Source organism: Caretta caretta, chromosome 4 (genome assembly GCF_965140235.1).
Source record: "Caretta caretta isolate rCarCar2 chromosome 4, rCarCar1.hap1, whole genome shotgun sequence".
Classification (NCBI taxonomy): domain Eukaryota; kingdom Metazoa; phylum Chordata; order Testudines; family Cheloniidae; genus Caretta; species Caretta caretta.
In genome coordinates this window covers 22,274,925-22,294,706 of record NC_134209.1, presented here as the reverse complement: position 1 = coordinate 22,294,706, position 19,782 = coordinate 22,274,925, and the positions used below count along the sequence as shown (strand labels likewise).

Below are 19,782 nucleotides of genomic sequence, written 5' to 3'. Positions count from 1 at the left end.
GAAGTTACAGAAACTCCTGACAAACATTAAGCAGTCATACTGCCCAGATACAGTAAATTTAAGGAGAAAATAGAATAAATGCTGAACAAGTGGGTCTGCTCCAAAAGCACCAGGTGAAAATAGAAATCTGCCACACAGAAGACTTTTTCATTCCTTAGGATTCCTTCACGTTTGAAAATGACACAACTGTAGACAGTCCTCCTTAGTTACAGCTTGGGTCAACATTTCAGATAAGGACAAGATGAATCTTAATACACAATTTTATTACAATTTTACATATTTTATTGCATACTACAATTTTCAGTGCATTTGTATTTGTTAAGTAATGAACAGTTGTACAAGCACTACTTAAAACTTTTAGTATGTACAAAACCTCTGCAATTTTACAAATATACAGCAACCCTTCTCCCCCCACATTGTGTATTTAGAGCTTTCTGAAATGTAGTCGAACATTGAGAATTTACTTTCTCTACGAGAGCAACTGTGAATTTCTGAGGGCCAGATCTGATCACTTTTAACATTGGCAACACTAAATGGACTGCTGACCTGCTACCAAATGTATGGTATCCGTTTCAGATTGGGGAAATTTATGGATCCACAGATAATCACAGCTGCTTATAAATCTTCTCCAGAACGGATTTCTGTTAAATATTATGTGTCTAGATCTCAACAGTGCAAAAACAAATAAAACACACACCACTCCTCTGCAAACTGCCCTTTATATTAATAGTACATATGCTCTACCCAGCTGTTCAGGAAACTAGACCTCTGTCTTTACATAACTGCCATGAAGATGGAGGATAATCTTTTCCCAGAATGATTCCATAAAAGTCACATAAACCTGGCATTGCTCCATATGTTTACCACAGCTGTTCCTGCTGACACTGCAGAACAGGTGAAGACAGTGGCCTGTTTCCCCCCATCTTTGAGGCTTTCACTTACCAGTTGAATATGTTGTATCTTCCTTTCCTCCTGTGGTTTTGAGGAAGGATAGTTTCAACCTTCATGAAAGGCTGACTCATTTGCATGATGCAGACACAGAAGCAGGTGATGGATGCTAACTGCCACCAAATTTCGCTGCGATGGAAGTCCATTAACACTTTGGATTTGCATGCGGTCCTTAAAAGATCCCCTGATACAGTATTACTTGTTCAGCTGAATGGTAAAAAAAAAGGGGGCCTAACTTCATGGAATCTCTGTGCTGTGACTAAATGTCAAATGACATCTGGGGTTGACACATGAAGTGGAATGCTATTGCCCCACAGGAGGCATAAAATGACTGATGGTATTATATATAACACACCAAGAGGCCAGCTGGGATAAACAAATGGAGCAACTTGAAGGAATTGCTGTGCGCTTGCATGTCAAAGATGCCCATGGTAAGCCACATCAGGGGAAGCTGAACACAAGAGGAAGACCTAGCGGACAATTAGGATCCTAAGAGCTGGAACTGCCTCTGAAAGTAGGGCTATGAAGGGTTGAATGAATCTGGCCTAACATCAAAAATTCTTATTTTAATTGTGCAAGAAGGGGAATAGGTTTTCAGTTTGAACCTGAACCAGTCAGATTTTGCCCGATGTCATTGCCTTAGTGGAATATGAATTTCAATTTAACATACAAAAATATAAATACTAGGGAAATCTTCTGAACTTATTTCCAATGGACAGAAGTAATATTACTGGACACAAAGGAATTTCCCACTCTTACATTCACCTGTGCAAATACAGCAAGTGCACACACTATTTGAAAGAGAACACAGATAAACAGTGGTGATTTCCATGGTAGTACCCCCAAAATGCAATTCGGGTTCTGAAGCACAGACTTTCCATAATACAGCCAGCAGCATGGTTAGTATTGCTGCTGACCCTGTAATAATATAAAACCATAAACCTATTTTTAGCTCATAGGTGCCACCTAGAGGCAGTACCATGTTTCCTTTTCTCTTGCTCTGAATGTGATAGAATGCATTTAATACTTAACATTCTCTTATGCTTAAATTGATTCCCAGCTTCCCTTGAAACTAATACAAGGGGTATAAGGCTTCTTCTGTGAAACTTTATGCATTTTAACAGAAGGTAGGAAGCAAGGAAGAAGTATATTACAGTTATACTTTGCAGATATATAATGCTCTTCAATTGTAGCTCTCTAAGCATTTTGCAAAGTTGAGTAAGCATTGTTTTCATTTGCTTATTCTAAATATTCTTATCCATGTAAATGTCCAATCCCTCTTTGAATTTTGCAAAGTTCTTGGTCTCAATGACATCCTGTGACAATGAGCTCCAGTCTACTCACGGATTGTGAGAGAGCCTATAATCAGTTTTGGATTCTCTTCCTTTGTTTTATTCACACTTAATTATGAATCTCTAGTTTTGTTATCTGACCCTTCCCTAAAAACTCACTCATCTTAGGCCAAGAACTTAGCAGTACCATGAGATCAATTGTACAATGTATGTGAATAAGAGTAAGGGTAGGTCTTGCTCCAATTCTAGTCAATGAAAAATCTCCATTGACTTCAGAGGGAGGAGAAATAAACCCTGTAAGCATCGTTGGACAGACCTTTCTATTTTGTAGAGTGCCAAGACCAATATTTCATTTCTTTTCACTGCCTCGTTTTTCTACCCAACGAGACTCAAGCAAGTTACATTGTAAAGTGGGTTATTAAGATATTTAAAAGTACAATTAAAAAATGGATCAAATCTTAATCCTCAATCCTGCACTTACCTGTGTAATTACATGACTAGTTCTATAATGCTTATACTTAAATAGGTGCGTATTTGCAGGATAGGGATCTCTGACTAATCTAATAGAGGCAGGGAGCGTCTTTGGGTTTTTGTACTGCACACTGGCCCTAAAGTAGTAAATAAAATGAGAAATGAGTTCAGGATTTAGATTTATATATTAGAATATATAATCCTATGTGATTTTTATAACTGTACCTATATAAAATCCTTAGGATGAGTAAATAACTCAATGTTACAGCTTATATTTTTAAAGCTGTGTCACTGAATAAACCATAAACTGGTACCAAAAGTTGCAATCTAGTGACAAAAAGAAAACAACTGGGAGTTCAGATAGTACCTGAGCCAGACTCAATCTGCCCACAGACAAGTCTTATTTTCTTTTTTGTAAGTGTAACTGAAAAATTAGACTAAACTGGACCTTGCTGAAAACTCTAGTGTTGCATTTGAGCATCCCAGGCAAACTGTAGGACTGCATTTTTTCCTTGATTACACTAGTTAGCAGTGTTGTGTATGCAGTGCTCAAGTTGCTCTGCATTTCTTTGTTGGAAGGAGTAGTTTTACTAGCTGTGACTGGATCTCTGGAAAAGTAGTGTGTTTTCCACAGGTGTCAGGGAAGGGGAGAAGTACTTATCACATCTTATATTGCATGCCCAGCAAAGTGGGTGTAAGTGATGGACTGTATCCAGTGATTCAGTGCATCTCCATTCACACTGAGAATAGAAATACAGACATAAATGCTACAGCTAGGTTATGTTTCTGGATGTATTGGAAACAGACACACATCTGCTTTTGTGTCATCATTGCCTTGTTTGGCTATATAGTATATCTACCTAGTTCAAGATATTTGAAAAAAAACCCAAGGATGTGTTTGAACAATGGGCCACTTCTGTGCTGAGTAGGGTGCTTGAGAGACCCTAAGTGCCTCCCACAAGGTCAGTCTTTCCCATTTGCCTCAAACATGTTTGCATGTTTATTAGCTTTCTTCAACTCAGTAGTAATGTACTACTAAACAGTTTTAGCTCCCTTTAAAAATGATTACAACTGGGGTCTAAACTAGACTATAAAGGCCACAGTGAGACAAATGTACTTACCTCCTTCTGTAAAGGACTTTGAGATCTACTGATAAGCACTAAAAGAGCTAGGCATTATTCCCATACATCTCACCCAGCACTTGTAAGCTTTGCTGCTGAGTGCAAATTTAGACTTACAATTTCAAAAGCATCCACTGATTTCATTGGGCGTCCAACAAGAGTCACTTTGTGGCTATTTTTTCCAAAGGTGCTGAACTCCCACAGTGGCAGCTGAATTCGGTGAGATGCAGTACTTAGCACCTCCTGGGGGAAAAAAAAGCAAAAAAAGAACACCCCATGCTACATAAGTGCCTCAAAGCTGGACACTTAGCATTAGAAGGCAGTTTAGAAAATTTAGTCTTAACCTTCATGTGCTTAACCTTACATGGATGTTGTGAGGGTTGACTGCTATTTGTACAGTCAGGTGAGAACCCCATTACAAAAATTAACACTGCAACTGGCAATATTCTCAGCAGAGGGCAGGGATTTAATAGACCTGGACACTGAGCGACCCTCATTCTGCCACTGGTGGTACCTCTTCTAAGTCATCAGTAAGAACACAGTAGGGAAACTGCCAATTTAGTGCCTGTCTTGTGAATGAAGGATTTCTGTCTGCAAGGCAGTCAATCTACCACTTTACATGGAAGCACTAAATCCACTTCAATTTAATGATAAAGTAAAACTTGTAAGATATTTCAATGTTTTTGGAGCAGGTACGGGGATATTTTATGCTCTCTACAGAGAATGTATTCTAAATGCACATGGAATGTTTATTTCAATTCTGGTGTGGGGGAGTGGAGATTAATAACTCCAAGATTAACAAATTAAACATTTACATTTTTAAACAAAATATTTGAAAAACCTTCCCCATTTACCTGCCAAATCCTGGATTAACACCATCCACAGCTGTATGTAGCAGGAGGCTTTTCAGCCAGTTGGTGAAGCAACAACTGCACTTCTGTGTTATCTGAGAAACAGCCAAAGCCACCAGAGCGCCCCGTTCTCTTCGGTATTGGCTAAGGAGTATCAAACAGTCAGCTTGTTTCTCTTCTCTGCACCTGCCTGGAACCCTACTTACTCCTCTCTCCTCCACCAGGTCCACCCACTCGTCTCTAACCATGGAGACAGCAGGCATTTCTTCCCTACAGAACTTAGTTTGAGATTCAGTTTGTTAAAGTTTAATGGGCCAAATACAACACTGATCGTAAGAATTCAGCAAATATGAATTTGTCCCAGTGCTATGACAAACACTGAAAACAGGATTACAAGCAATATGCTGCTTCTTGCTCTGGTTTCAGTAGTTGTGAATTTAGTGTCAAAACCAACATTGAATTCAATAAACGCCATTTCACAGATTTTAATAAGAGATTAATCCAGCCTTTTGTCATTTATAAAACAAGTCCCTCCCTCTATGCTCTGCTCTTGGGGGGGTAATCATGATCTACACTAAAAGACACAAACAAACTGGAAAGATTAGGGCAAACAAGGAGGTCTGATACAAACAGGGAGAACGAATGGGAGGGAAAGGTAACAAGCATGGAATCCAAGAGTGGCTTTTTTAAAATGCATCTGGTTAGAAGAACAAAAATCTCATTTTTGGGAGAGGGCTGTGAAACTTCAGTGGAAAGGGAGTTTAACTTGGAGGATCCATCAGAACAAAGGCACAACTGCCTGCTGATGTATGATTAAAGCAAATCAAGACAAGAACCCACAAAGGAGAAGGGTGTGAGTGCAGACAGCTGTCAGAAAGACTATGTTATGTATTCTTTCGATGTGTGCAGTGAGTAGCCCCAACATCTTCTACATTTGATACTGTGAATTTAATAAATTATCTGAACTGGCTTCCCATATCTGCATCTTTTTGCATTCAATTAAAATAATCATTTCATTTCAATTTTATGTTGTCATAATTAATTCCTCTCTTTATGGACACTGAACTTAAACATTCCACAGTGTGAACATGACATATAAAACAATGGTTTTTTGGTCTTGCAGAGCCGTGTGACATAGTTCTATACAAAGTGAGATCAGTACCTACGACTACTGCCAGAATAATACGCTTTTTCACATGATGCTTTTTTTTAAAAACACAAAGCAGGATAAGTATAATTATCCCCATTTCATACATAGGGAAACTAAAATATGGAGAGATGAAGTGACTTACACAAGGTCATGAGAGCCAAGAACAGAACCCTTGTATCCTGAGTCAAAGTTCTGTACCTGTTCCCCTGGATAGTAGCAGTAAACCTTTCCTCATGCTGTGTAAATCCACAGATTCCTATCTTATTTCAGATTAGTTTGCTGACACTGCAAACGAGTGGGCAATTAATCCACCTTTGTAGTTTCACAAAAACACCATCTCAGTTGTCAGTAGAACTTTCCCATGGCCAACAGATTGACAACATGTGGTCAACTACTGAATCTGAACCTGAACCAGAACAAGTGTCTGAGAGAAGAGATCTAGCACACCATTACTAACCCAGTGACCCATTCAGTCTTCAAGTAAAGCTACATGTTGCTGTTCACTAGCCTGCAGTTAAGATCAGACTCAGTGTAAATAGCAGAGCTACATCAGCCACAATTTTAACATCCAGCTTCATTCTGTATTACCAATAAAGGAAAGAAGCTGCTATTAATTGGACACAACTTACAAAAATACCACATGAACTAAAAAAATCCCAACAATTTTGCACTGCACCAAGAAGTTAGTACAATTACCCTTCTTGATGTCAGAGACAACCATTGTTTTATTAGGAAAAATACAATCCCAACAACAGCCTTTCACATTCTAACTGTTTCAAGGAGACACCCAGGGCTTGTCTACACTACTGCTTAAGTTGATGCCACTTACGTCACTCGGGGATGTGAAAAAGCCACCCCCTGAGCGACATAAGTTACATCGACTTAAAGCAGTGTCCACTCTGCGCTATGTTGGCGGGAGACGCTCTCCCGTCAGCAAGGAGTTTCTTCACCAGGTGCGCTACAGCAGTACAGCTGCATCAGTGCCACTGTGCTGATGTAGTGTGGTAGCATACACTTGCCCCTATATTAAATAGGTACATTTCAAAACAATATGACTTCTGAATTACTCAAGTTGCCTGTATAGGGTAGTTCTTCCACCAGTGCAAAATGAATCACTTTTTTAAAAAGTATTTAGCATAAAAGGCAGAGACTATATCCCTATAAGGAGTGTCTGAGTCAGACTTGGTCCTCGGTATGTGGCAGAGTCGACGAAAAGTTGGAGAGCGCAGTAGCAGGTTGTGTGAGAGTCCCATGAAGCTGGAGGATAACCAGTACAAAGCCATGGACTGCAAGGAGAGAGGAACACAGCATTCAGCAACCCAAAAGGCAATAAAAGCACTGCGATTCCAGTAGCTTTTCACAAACTACTATAATTATTTCTTATTAAGAAAGTCAACTCTCCTACATATGCACCCTTAAATAAATAGCTGCGGTTAAGCAATGCTTCCATTACAAACCCTATTTTTCAGGGTTTCTGAACTCTACTGTAAAAATGTGATCTATGCTAAAATTTGACAAAACTACAGGACCCACTGTTTTAAATTCATATTTAAACTTTTTTCCTCTTTTAGTCTAAATAGGCTTGATAAGCCCATCTATGTACAAGAATCTCTTAACCCCTTCAAACACACAATTAAACATGCATTTCTTCACATACAAATCTACTCTAAAAACATTTTCAAGATTCTCTCATGGAAAATTCTGCAAATCTAAATTATAGGTTGTTCATATCTTACAGTAAATAAACCTTTTATGCAACGTCATCTGTCTCTAGTTACATGAACATGGTTTGCCTTTCAATTCACAAGGTCAACCCAAATATAGACCAACTCCAGATATTTTCTAAAACTCAACTTTTAAAAAATGATGTTAGCAACAATGAGTTTGTGGGCTCTTTCTTTTTAGTATTTGGCAAAAATACTAGAAAGCAGCTACTTTTAATTTAAAAAAACAACAATCCATATTGAACATGTACCATAGTATAAACACCATGTACAAATCTCATTTATTCCAGTAAAAGTTTGCATAGTAGGATTTAGATCAACCTACTGTCAATAGGCTATTTAATAGTTTTTTTTGGATTCTAACAGTGTAATCATAAAAATACACATTATATGCAAAATAATTAAAACAAAACCAAATTTTAAAAACCCCATTCCACTGACAGCTTGACCTTGTTTCTTATTTTCTCTATCAACCTCTTTTCTATAGTGATGCCAGTCTTAGTAACTACTTTGTGTCCTCTCTGCCATGCAATGAGCAACACTCAGTTCCAGTATTACTTCCAGGAGACCCAAAAAACACCACATCACATTTGTTTAACATTTGAAGTCAACTGCTTCCATGGGTCTCCCAGCCTATCTTTCTGCTAGGGGATTTCTCATGATGGCCTATCTTGTCTTATCTACGTCTGTCTTATAGATTGTAAGCTCCTTGGAGCACGTTACTTGTTACTGTGTCTCATATATTATGAAACGTGCAGCGCTTGTAACAACGCACATAACACTTTCGGAAGACCCTAGAGGCTGCATCTAATGTAATGTAAGTGCAAACAGCACCTTTCCCGTATGCAATATTGAACGGTGACCCTTATAGATTACAAATCCTCCACACACTACTACTTGAGTGAAGTCATTGCTATTAAAATGGTATGAAGTGTAATATCAAGTATGGTCCACCATATAGATCATGCACTTGGGCGGCACTTAGAGCACCATGAACCAAGTCTGGCCAACACAGGCACAGACTAATGCAAAGTCTCACATACTACACACGATTATGTTTTGTACTTACTGAAGGTACAGTTGCAGCAATAGGAATCATCAGTATTGACAGGCCTCGAATGAAGTTGGTAGCGTACTTCTGGAACCTGGACAGTTCAAGTTTTCGCAGAGCAAAGATCTGAAAAGGCAAAAACAAAAGAAAACAACATACACACACCAGAGAAAGATTTTTATTTTTTAATACAAGGGAAGTTAAACATGCACAGTCAATGTTAGAACAGGTTTGTTCCACCCAAATATTCTTTTCACATTCTTTTCAATTATTAGGAGGCTCAAATCAAGTATATTTAAAACGTTCATAAATTCCTTCCTTTAATTTGTTTGGTGCCTTACAGTTAATACTCAATCCTTTCCTGGCAGATTTTATACCAAGACTAAGAGTCATCCACCTAAAACATTTTAAGAGAACATTATTTCACAAGAGAATAGCTTGTGCACATTGAATAAGCCTCCAGCACCTGTTCCTCAAGCACAGTCCTCTGAGAGATGGCTACTGAGAAGATATGGACCATTATCCCCAACCTGCTTAATGAGTAACTGAACGGAAGCAAAACATGTATAGGCAAACCATGACTTTCATTTTGCAAAACTGTCCTAATCCACATTACTTGGAAAAAATAAAACAGAACAAGACACATGAAGGCAATGAGGAGGACTGTGATAGATAACAGAGAGAGATTAAATAGTAACTATTTCTGCAGAGATTTGCAAAAGAGCAAGAACATGGGGTATCAAGATTCTTTTACATATTTTATTCTTAATATACATAAGCATTCTCATTCTTATTCCAAAAAATTCAGTATATCAACAAGAATTTATAATGAAGCCTGGTTTAATGTGTAAGCCACTTTTCTTTCCTTTCAATTGTTATTTTATTTTCTGTTTGATCCTGCCTCCTCCCACAATGAAGGAGCATCTTTGGACTCATCAAGAATGCCAAAAAGAGACCACAGACTTGTGTGTGTAGTGCCCCAATATCTATGAACTTCTGTTGTATGTGTCGGACATATTCCTGCTTATGATGTAACAAATTTATAAAAAAAGCTTGAGTTCAAAATTAGTGAAACAATCTTGATTTTACACTTCTTTTAACATATGTCTTCTCAAATACATGTACTATGCAATGTTTACTAGCTTTAATTATGAAAGAGACAAAAGGTTTATCTGTCAAAAATAACTGAAAACTCTTTACTTTCTATTTTTAAAGTGATGAATGGGTGGTTTTTTTGTTTTTTTTTTTACAATACAATGTGAGTTCTCAATGTTGGGACAGCATACTTCTCAGGAGTGGAAGTAAACTTTCTTTACTACTAGATAAAGATTAATGATTTTCAGTCATTAATCAAAGAAGAACCAGAATGTATAAATATAGAAACTGCACGATACTTGCTCATTTGGAAAATGGGTTCAAATAGTTAAGTGCTGAGATGCACTGGCTAATCTTGATGACACAGATTCATAGATACTAAGGTCAGAAGGGACCATTATGATTATCTAGTCTGACCTCCTGCACAATGCAGACCACAGAATCTCACCCACCCACTCCTGCAAAAAACCTCTCACCTATGTCTGAGCTATTGAAGTCCTCAAATCGTGGTTTAAATACTTCAAGGAGCAGAGAATCCTCCAGCAAGTGTCCCGTGCCCCATGCTACAGAGGAAGGCGAAAAACCTCCAGGGCCTCTTCCAATCTGCCCTGGAGGAAAATTCCTTCCCGACCCCAAATATGGCAATCAGCTAAACCCTGAGCATATGGGCAAGATTCACCAGCCAGATACGACAGAAAATTCTTTCCTGGGTAACTCAGATCCCATCCCATCCCAGGCCATTAGGTCTATTTACCATGAATATTTAAAGATCAATTAATTACCAAAATCATGTTATCCCATCATACCATCTCCTCCATAAACTTATCGAGTTTAATCTTAAAGCCAGATAGATCTTTTGCCCCCACTGCTTCCCTTGGAAGGCTATTCCAAAACTTCACTCCTCTGATGGTTAGAAACCTGTGTCTAATTTCAAGTCTAAACTTCCCAATGACCAGTTTATATCCATTTGTTCTTGTGTCCACATTGGTACTGAGTTTAAATAATCCCTCTCCGCTATTTATCCCTCTGATACATTTATAGAGAGCAATCATATCTCCCCTCAACCTTCTTATGGTTAGGCTAAACAAGCCAAGCTCCTTGAGTCTCCTTTCATAAGACAAGTTTTCCATTCCTCGGATCATCCTAGTAGCCCTTCTCTGTACCTGTTCCAGTTTGAATTCATCCTTCTTAAACATGGGAGACCAGAACTGCAAACAGTATTCCAGGTGAGGTCTCACCAGTGCCTTGTATAACGGTACTAAAACCTCCTTATCTCTACTGGAAATACCTCTCCTGATGCATCCCAAGACCACATTAGCTTTTTTCACGGCCACATCACATTGGTGGCTCATAGTCATCCTATGATCAACCAACACTCCAAGGTCCTTCTCCTCCTCCGTTACTTCTAATTGATGCGTCCCCAGCGTATAACTAAAATTCTTGTTATTAATCCCTAAATGCATAACCTTACACTTCTCACTATTAAATTTCATCCTATTACTATTACTCCAGTTTACAAGGTCGTCCAGATCCTCCTGTATGATATCCCGGTCCTTCTCTAAATTGGCAATACCTCCCAGCTTTGTATCATTCGCAAACTTTATTAGCACACTCCCATTTTTTGTGCCGTGGTCAATATAATAATATCTATAAGAGGTTCCAGTTTCTTCATTCCTTTGCTTTCTTAAAATAACAATAAAGCACTTTTTCTCAATCACTACTTTAAACTTAATAGTTTTAAGTAGTTTGCTTTTATCAAGTTTTCAGCTCATTTAGCATCATACCTACTGTACCCACAATCATCACTTACAATACATGAGAAGTGGAACTACATCACTCTAACAAGGAAAAGAAAGCCACCAGTAATGCAGCCCACAGGAATGTATTATTCACACACCAAAACCTTAACCTTTATAAGCTGCAGTGTTAATAAAATGCAGTACGCTAATTAAAGTATTCTCACAGGAATCACTCTGGAGTGAAGAGTAAACTTTTCTGAGGTTAACCTACTTAAAATCCGGTTCTGAAATGCCACATTAGAATTTATCAGCAATTACAATGTGCAGGACCCATACGACCTCAACCTTGAAACAGTTATACAGTTTTTCCCTTCTAGATCATGAATTAAGGTGCATATTTATAATCAGAAGCTGCCATGGTATTTTTACACTTTGTAAGGTAGTCGTGAACCGGTCCTAACTTTATAGAAAGAATTATAATTTTTACAATGGTCCAACATTCACCACCAACATACCTCCACTATCAGCAAATTGAGGAGCCCAAGTGAGACTGGCAAAATCCATGTAGTATCTGGTACAGTAAGGTCTGTAAACCACAGGGTTCCACCTGTCGACAGCTGTTCCTGAACTGCAAGGACTGTTTAAAATACATATATATATTTAGTATGTCTTGCTCCTTAAAGTCAGTCAAAATTATGCATAATTTTGCTTTTAAATTGGACTTTCAAAGTAAACATTTTTGTTATTCTGTGGCAATCCATTTTTTTTGTGTGCACACATGCGTGCCAACTGGCAATTTTATCATCCTTCCTTTCCTTCAGAACCAGGGCAAGGAACTGATGTAATGAAATATATAAATCCCAAGTAGGAAAGCTCCTTCCCCTGCCAGGTAGTAGCATAAACTCACATTCAAGTCTTACTCACAATCAAACATATATACATTTGAAAACTGTACTACTTATAGTCTGTGAAATGACTACAAGACAAAATCCACTATATGATATAAAGGAGATATAGAAATCAAAGAATTCCAAACAGTGGATTTGAGAGAATGTTGTATTTATCACTGACTTAAAAAACTGGTTCTTACAAAGCATCAGTTGGAAATTCACTTTGCAAACACAAATTATTAGTTTCTCTTTATGTATATAATGATTTATTTAAAAAAAACCTTTTAATCCAAAAGATTAAAAAGTGAAGGCAGTCTGCCATCTAACAAGAAAAGGAAATTATTAGTGAGAACTGCAGGCTGATAGGATTTGGGGCAAACAGATGATGAAAAATAACTTGTTCTGAATCTTCTGTCCCTAACCACAAAAATTTTATAACAATAAAAAAATGTCCTAATAGTAGCTAAACTTTATTGGGCTAAATGACTAGTTATTTATTATAATTATCATATTTAGCAATTTAAACAATGTCATGTGCCAGAGGAACAGAAACATTACAATTATTTTTAAGATCTGCCCACTGAAGTTGAAAAGTCTCTCTCATATGGGGGATGCCATTAAAGACACAATATTCACCAATGCAGGAACTCGCAGTGACCAAAGTACTTTGTTAGACTTGGAATACAAGATATCATGGTATTTTAATCAAACGCAAAAGTGTCAAATGTTAGGTTAATGCTGCATATCATAATCTAGTTTTTAAATGGTCAAAACACCAATACTGCAGATAGCATAAAATAAAATATCATCTTGATGAACGCATTTTATTTTATTTAAAGTTAAGGCTTTATAATGAAAGAAAACCCCACAGTTTAATTTTAAGCATACTGTTGCGTTAGTATCTTTACATACTAAGTATGACTTCTATTACTTTGGCTTGCAAAGCACACAAAATAATTTAGTGCCCAAGGAGCAGACCAAACATGTTTTAGATTGTTCCTAGAGCTCAAATTCCAGCACTGCTGTTAACTGATCATCCCATGCATCCCACTTTGCTCTTTCAGCTCAGAGCTGCACTATAGTGCAGCATAGAAATATCCTTACAGGCACGGATGGCAAATTAACAGAAAGGTTATTTTGTGGCTATGGATGCACTGAGTTCCTGATCTACCAGAACAATTCGGGGTGCAAAAAGTACAGGAATAGGCCAGTGGTAGGCTTCTGGATTACATGGACCAATGGCATAGCATCTATGACATGCCTATTCAAAAGTCTTACAAATACAGTATTATTTGTATTAGTCACTTAGCTGTGTTTGGGCTATTTTTTCAACAATCTTACATCTCAAACTCAACTCAAATTCTTAAATTTAAAACCAAATTATGTTTGTAAACATTGTAAAATTATGTTTGTAAACATTGTAACTGGAGAAGTGTATTTATCAAAACAGATGTATATTTTCAGTACAACTGTTCACAATGATCACCTTCTGAGTCTCCTGCACCTACGCTGCAGTTACGCAAAGCTATGGAAACAAACACCCACACTGGAATCTGTATCCACATCAACAGACTGGCCTTGAAGGGGTGGCAGTTGTCTCGAACATACAACTCTGAAACAATCCTTCCTAGATTCTTCCTGAAGTGGAACCTGATTGGAAAACAAAACAAAACTCCTTGTAATAGAACTTCTCAAATTCTAAAATAATAAACCATAGGTTGCATATCACACTTAGTTCATTTCAAATATTGCACTGGAATACCAGGTGAATGAAGTCAAACCAGGGAGTTCTTCCTTTATGGCCTGAGACAGCCTTCCAGTTGTTGTCTGCCAATCACCTCCAATCTCACCCTTCAAACCCTTTTCTTTTCTGTGGGCTTCTAATGTTAACCTCTTCACCATCACTGTTTCCTAGCAATACTGTTCGATGTCTTATTCTGTGTGCTGTATTTATCTGATTTAAGACTACAAGCTCCTCAGAGTACAGACCACAGGCCAGATTCTCAGACTGCACTCTGTCCCATTTACATCACTCTGACAGTGCAAAGGAGATGGAGCTACCATACCAGGACAGCTGGGGATTCCTCTTGCATGAGGGAATCACTGGATGTACTAAAGCTGACACAGCCAGGTCCTGCCATCCCCTCCTAAGAAAGATTTAGAAACCATAGCTATGGGTCAAATCTTGGTCCCACTGAAGTCAACAACTAAACCAAGACTGACTTCAGTGGAAACAGGAATTGGCCTTATAAGTTTTAGACCATTACAGATTCAGTGCTTCAAATGAGCATATTCCCTAAATGTTTATGTAAATAACACAGAAAAGTTTTATATAAAATAGTAAGTCAGAATCCATTATTTTAGTGTCAGATTTGTAGAGCCTTTTTATATATACATATTGCCATCATCTTTATATATGCCTCTTATTTTCAGCCCAAGTGGATTTGTAAGATACTGTACAATTATTATCTTACCTAGCAACCTTTTCAGACCAACCCAGTTGCTTCCCACGAATTGAAACTTCATAGCGAAGACGCTTAGCTAGGTTTTCTATTTCAGGCTGCAAATTTTCCAGCTAGCTAAAGAAAAGGAAGAAATGATTATACAGCAAAATAAAAGAGTTTCATCTGCAACCAGTCTCTCTACCCCATATCTTCTTGTATGTGTACTGTAAAGTGAAATGCATGCATCTGTGGGTGCTTGTTGCCTGCAAATATGTTGGACTTTTGAGGACCTTGAGTGAGAATGCCTAAGTATTTCTAACAAAAACAAATAATGAAACATCAATCTTTCCAGGTGAGATGCAATCAACACTTGTACTTATGTTTTTTATTACAATTCATTATAGGTTTTTAGGTATATAAAAGGGTCTGTACACAACTGTTTTACAAAAAACACTGTGGTGGAACCCCTCACCCATGTTTTGAACAGCCTTATAAGATTGATTATGCAGCCACTGAAGTCAATAGCAAAAATCTCATTTAATTCAATAGGATCAGGCCCGGGATGTGGCACTGAAAATGGAGTATTACATTTTTGCAGTCAATACGCAAAATACGCAGTCAAGATACAAGTATGAAGAAGTACCGGTAAGAGAATTTGTAATATTTGTGACTAAACATGAAATTAATATATTTGTTCTTAGAGAACTCCTGATTGTGAACAAGGCAAAATACACAAATGGTACAGAGAGCTGTATAGGATACAAGGACTATATCACAGTTGGCATGATTCATCTCTACTACTCAATAGCTTTTTAAAAAGTAGAAAAGATGGCCACAACATACCATACTTATTTTGATATAGAGAATCATGTGACAACGAGTTAGCAAGGTCAAAATAGATTGTATGGCTTACTACCATTCAGATGTATTACTACACATCATCTCTTTATAAAACCACACTAGAGGATTACCTCCTCTGAATTTGTGGTTGGTATAAAATGAGTCTGCCATACCTGCATTATAACTGGTTCAGTATATACACAGACATGTAGTGCCAATAACTAACACCACCAGTTTAAAGTTACTTTAATTGTCCGAAAAAAAGAGTTATGCCTGAAGTCATTCTGTATGGTGAAATCAAAACTACTATTTTCTGTCCATTTTCTCAAGCCTCACCAGTAGCAAAATGCAAACAGGAAAAAGATTTCCTGGCCTGGATTTCCTGCCACACTTCTGCTCTTACTATTTTGGACTCTCCTGAGAAAGGCACATTAATAGCTGAGTTTTAGTAATACTCCACCCTTATTCAGTGCTTTGAAAATGTAAATTCCCAACTAAATAAGGAGTGTTGCAGCCACAAAGGATGTGCTATTGATATTCACTGCCGAGCTAATTAAAATAAAATAAAAACCTAACCAGAAATCAATGTACCACAAAGGACTGTTAGGCTGAGTCTGTTAAATCTGTAACATTACAAGCAGTATCTACAGAAAATTTTACTGCACTTTTTGCCAGTGATTACACTTATTTCAATTCCACATTAGCTGAACCACTACTGCAGGGGTGGCCAACCTGTGGCTCCGGAGCCACATGTGGCTCTTCAGAGGTTAATATAGGGCTCCTTGTATAGGCACCAACTCTTGGGCTGGAGCTACAGGGGCCAACTTTCCAATGTGCCGGGGGTGCTCATTGCTCAACCCCGGCTCTGCCACAGGCCCTGCCCTCACTCCATCCCTTCCCCTCCCTTGAGCTGGCCATGCCCTCGCTCCTCCCCCCTAAAAAGCCTCCTGCATACCATGAAATAGCTGATCGAGAGGTGCGGGGAGGGAGAGGTGCTGATCTGCTGGGGCTGCAGGTGGGTGGGGGGGGAGCTGACAGGGGCCTGCTGACATATTACTGTGGCTCTTTGACAATGTACATTGGTAAATTCTGGCTCCTTCTCAGGCTCAAGTTGGCCATCCCTGCACTACTGGATGTAACCTTCCAGCAGCTCTGGTTTTGGCACTACTTTTTGCATTCTAAGTGCATTATTACAAAGCAATTGCCTCATATTAAATTGAAACTAATAAAATACTTGGCATTTTCACAATGCTTTTTTATCCTGATTTCCTGAAATACTTTACAAAGGAGGGGAAAGTATTCTCTCACATCTTGTAGACAGGAATACACAGAATAAAAGCAAACTTGATTAAATACAGCCTCTTTACCCAAATAAAACATGGCTGTAGTAATTCTAGGGTTGCAAAGGATTCTGCAACTCTTTAGCAGTGAAGCATTTGACTGCAACCACTACTGCTGACACACTGTCTACTCTCTTTAGTGCAATAAATACCAAAAGGTATATCATCTTGTGATTCAAAAGGCTTCACCTGCAACACTTTACTGTGATTTTGTTAGGTTTCAAACTATAAAATATTTTAACAAGCCAGCACTTGGTTGGTTTGCAGGCCTCTGGGGAACATCAGTGGTGTTGAAAGAGTTGTGTAAATGATTCATATCATCCTAATGGCTTACCAAAAACATATTCAACAGTGGAGACACTTAACTAGGTTTTCATTTTTACACACTAAGAAAATTAAACATAATGAGTTGTGATTCTTCATAGAGTAGTAATTATGTGTAGTACCTGGTTTAAGCCTTTTATAATTGTACGTTTTAGTTTTACAAGTACACAGCATTTCATGCTATAACATATTACATATACGTAATAAATGCTATAGAATAAAATGGATTAGACTGTATTGTGTGCAGAATATACATCAGGCAGCATATCTAGTATTTCGAAGCGCTGAACTCTTGTCTACAAAAGGGCATCCACCAAGGCAGCTGAGCTAGAGGTAGCACTGGTGCGAATATTTTGTTAAAATTAATGTGGACACAGCCAGAAAGCACCTATGTGTTAATACTGTCTAGGCTATGTCAGTCTTAACTCTGTTCCTGAGCAGTGGCACAGATCACATTAGATTACAGTGCGACATCACTACTTTAGTTACACTCTCCCAACACATCATGTGACATTGCAACATGGTGGGGTACAGGACAGCTGGTCTGCAACAGAGCCACGCAGCTCTGTAAGCACAGGGTACCCGCAGGCATGAAGCCAGCAACCATGAGGAAACTCTCAGCAAGTTTCCTTGGCTACACAGGTTGCCAAGCCCCTCACTAGCAAAGGAGGTTATCTTCTGTTTTCCAGCTAGGCACTACAGTAACACGCAGACCCGGGAGGACGGGGGAGAAGAATCATTCTCCTTAACCTCGGAGGAGAGCACAAGAAGCAATGGGCTTAAATCGGTTTAGGCTGAAGATTAGGGAAAAACCCCCGTCAGGGTGGCTTAGCCCTGGAACAAACTGCCGAGGGAGGCTGTGGGATCTCCGTCACTGGGGCTTTTTCAGAGCCGGTTGGACAAGCACCGGCCAGGGGCGGGCTAGAACAGCAGCGGGACTAGCGGGGGGGGTTGGGGGGGTAGACACAGAGGGGGGAGGGGGTGTCGTGAGGGGGCTGACTCGTGCTCAAGCCGCTGCCGCCCCAGGGGCTAGCACGCGTGGGGAGGGTGACAGGCCAGACGAGGGAGCGGCTCGTGTCAGCGGGGTGCGGGAGGGGGAGACTCGTGGGCAGGGCTCACCACCGCCTCCCCCCGCGCCCCCAGGTGCCCGCGCGGGACAGCGGAAGGTGGGACCGGGGCACCCCACGTCCCGCTCGGCCCCCGCGGACCTCGGACCCACCTTGGCCAGGATGTGGCCCTGGTGCGCGGCCAGCGGCAGGGTGAGGCCGGTGCGCAGGGCGGCGCCGGCGCACACGATGCTGAGCCACCAGGGCAGCCCGGTGCCCGCCTGCAGCGCCACCAGCCCGCTCTCCGCCCAGCGCACGGCGGCCGACTCCGCCAGCGCCTCGTACAAACCGCCCGGGCTCGCGCTGGGCAGGGAGGCGGCGGCGGCGCGCGACCCCCAGCCGGGCGGCAGCAGGAGCCGCTGGCGGAGCGGCCTCGGCAGCTCCCGCCCCACGCGCCGGCAGCACCACATCCCGGCAACGGCCGGGCGCGCGCCAAGAGTCCCCGCGGCCCGTAGGTTGTGGGGGGGGGCGACCCAGCGCGTCCTCCTCCCGCGCGCGCCCCGAACTCTCCGGCTCTCACGCGGCAGTCGTTTCCGGCCGGCCACCGAGCGGGCGACTGAGGCCGCGGCCTAGAGCGCCCCCTCCCCGCCCGCGCGCGCAGCTGCGGGAGGGCGGGAGAGGCGCCATGTTGGATTAGGGCGGGATTTGCGCGGAGTCAGACCCCGCTCCGCCTACGCTGGAGACCGTTGGAAGAAGTGGGGGGGGGCATGGCTTGTGAGGACGTGGGGATGGGACTGGGCAGGGAACGGAGGAGGCCAGGCTTGTGGAGCGGGCCAGCATGGGGGAGGGGGCTTTGAAGGTATTTCGGGTCAGGCTGAGGCCGGAGCGCGGGCTCCAGTGTCAGGTGTGGGAACCAAGGTCGCTGAGGCCAGTGGGGAGCTCTCAGTATTACTGGGAATCTGCTCTCCTCGTGGAAAGGTGTCAAGCACGCCCTGAGGCCGACCCTGTGCTAAGGCATCTGTCCTCCTGGATCCGGGGTCTGCCTCCCTCCCCTTGTGAGGTATTTGGGCCTCTTTGCGTTTGTATGATTCACTCACAGGTCGGCTGGAGGGAGTCCCAACATCATCATCATGCAAAACTGAGGGTGGGAGGGGTGTATGAGGAGATGGAAAACCTCCTGCTGCGGGCACCACAAGGAATTGTACCCGTGCCTGCTGAGCCAGCCTGCCTTTGGGTTCAGGTGCCCGTTGATGTGGATCGCTCTCAGGGAAATGAGGAACTGTTCTGCTCACCTTGTTATTTCCACGTGTAGTGCCAGACACCTAGTTCCCCCATGGTTGTTTAAATACTCCTCTATAGGCTTATTGTCTGATTGAACCAGGATGTAGGTCCCCCTTAGGGTCGAGCCTGGAACCCTGGCAGAGCTAACCTGACTGGTCTCAGCTCCCCAGAGGCC

The 19,782-nt window shown here is 40.8% G+C and overlaps 1 protein-coding gene across 2 annotated transcripts; it reads right to left on the bottom strand.

Moving 5' to 3' along the window:
* Positions 1 to 242: 242 nt before the first annotated feature.
* COX18 (cytochrome c oxidase assembly factor COX18) lies at positions 243 to 18,992 on the bottom strand. Of its 2 annotated transcripts, XR_007356397.2 has the most exons (7): positions 18,500 to 18,992; positions 14,807 to 14,907; positions 13,819 to 13,982; positions 11,958 to 12,079; positions 8,627 to 8,734; positions 4,687 to 7,119; positions 243 to 4,075 (listed from the first exon to the last, which is right to left on the bottom strand). XR_007356397.2 is itself a non-coding variant. In XM_048848117.2 (6 exons), exons 1-6 carry the CDS (start codon positions 18,794 to 18,796, stop codon positions 6,946 to 6,948), a joined length of 966 nt encoding a protein of 321 aa, XP_048704074.1. In that variant the 5' UTR covers positions 18,797 to 18,992; the 3' UTR covers positions 243 to 6,945. The 2 variants fall into 2 exon arrangements, 1 of the variants encoding a protein (XP_048704074.1); XM_048848117.2 differs by having other exon boundaries at positions 243 to 7,119.
* Positions 18,993 to 19,782: the final 790 nt, after the last annotated feature.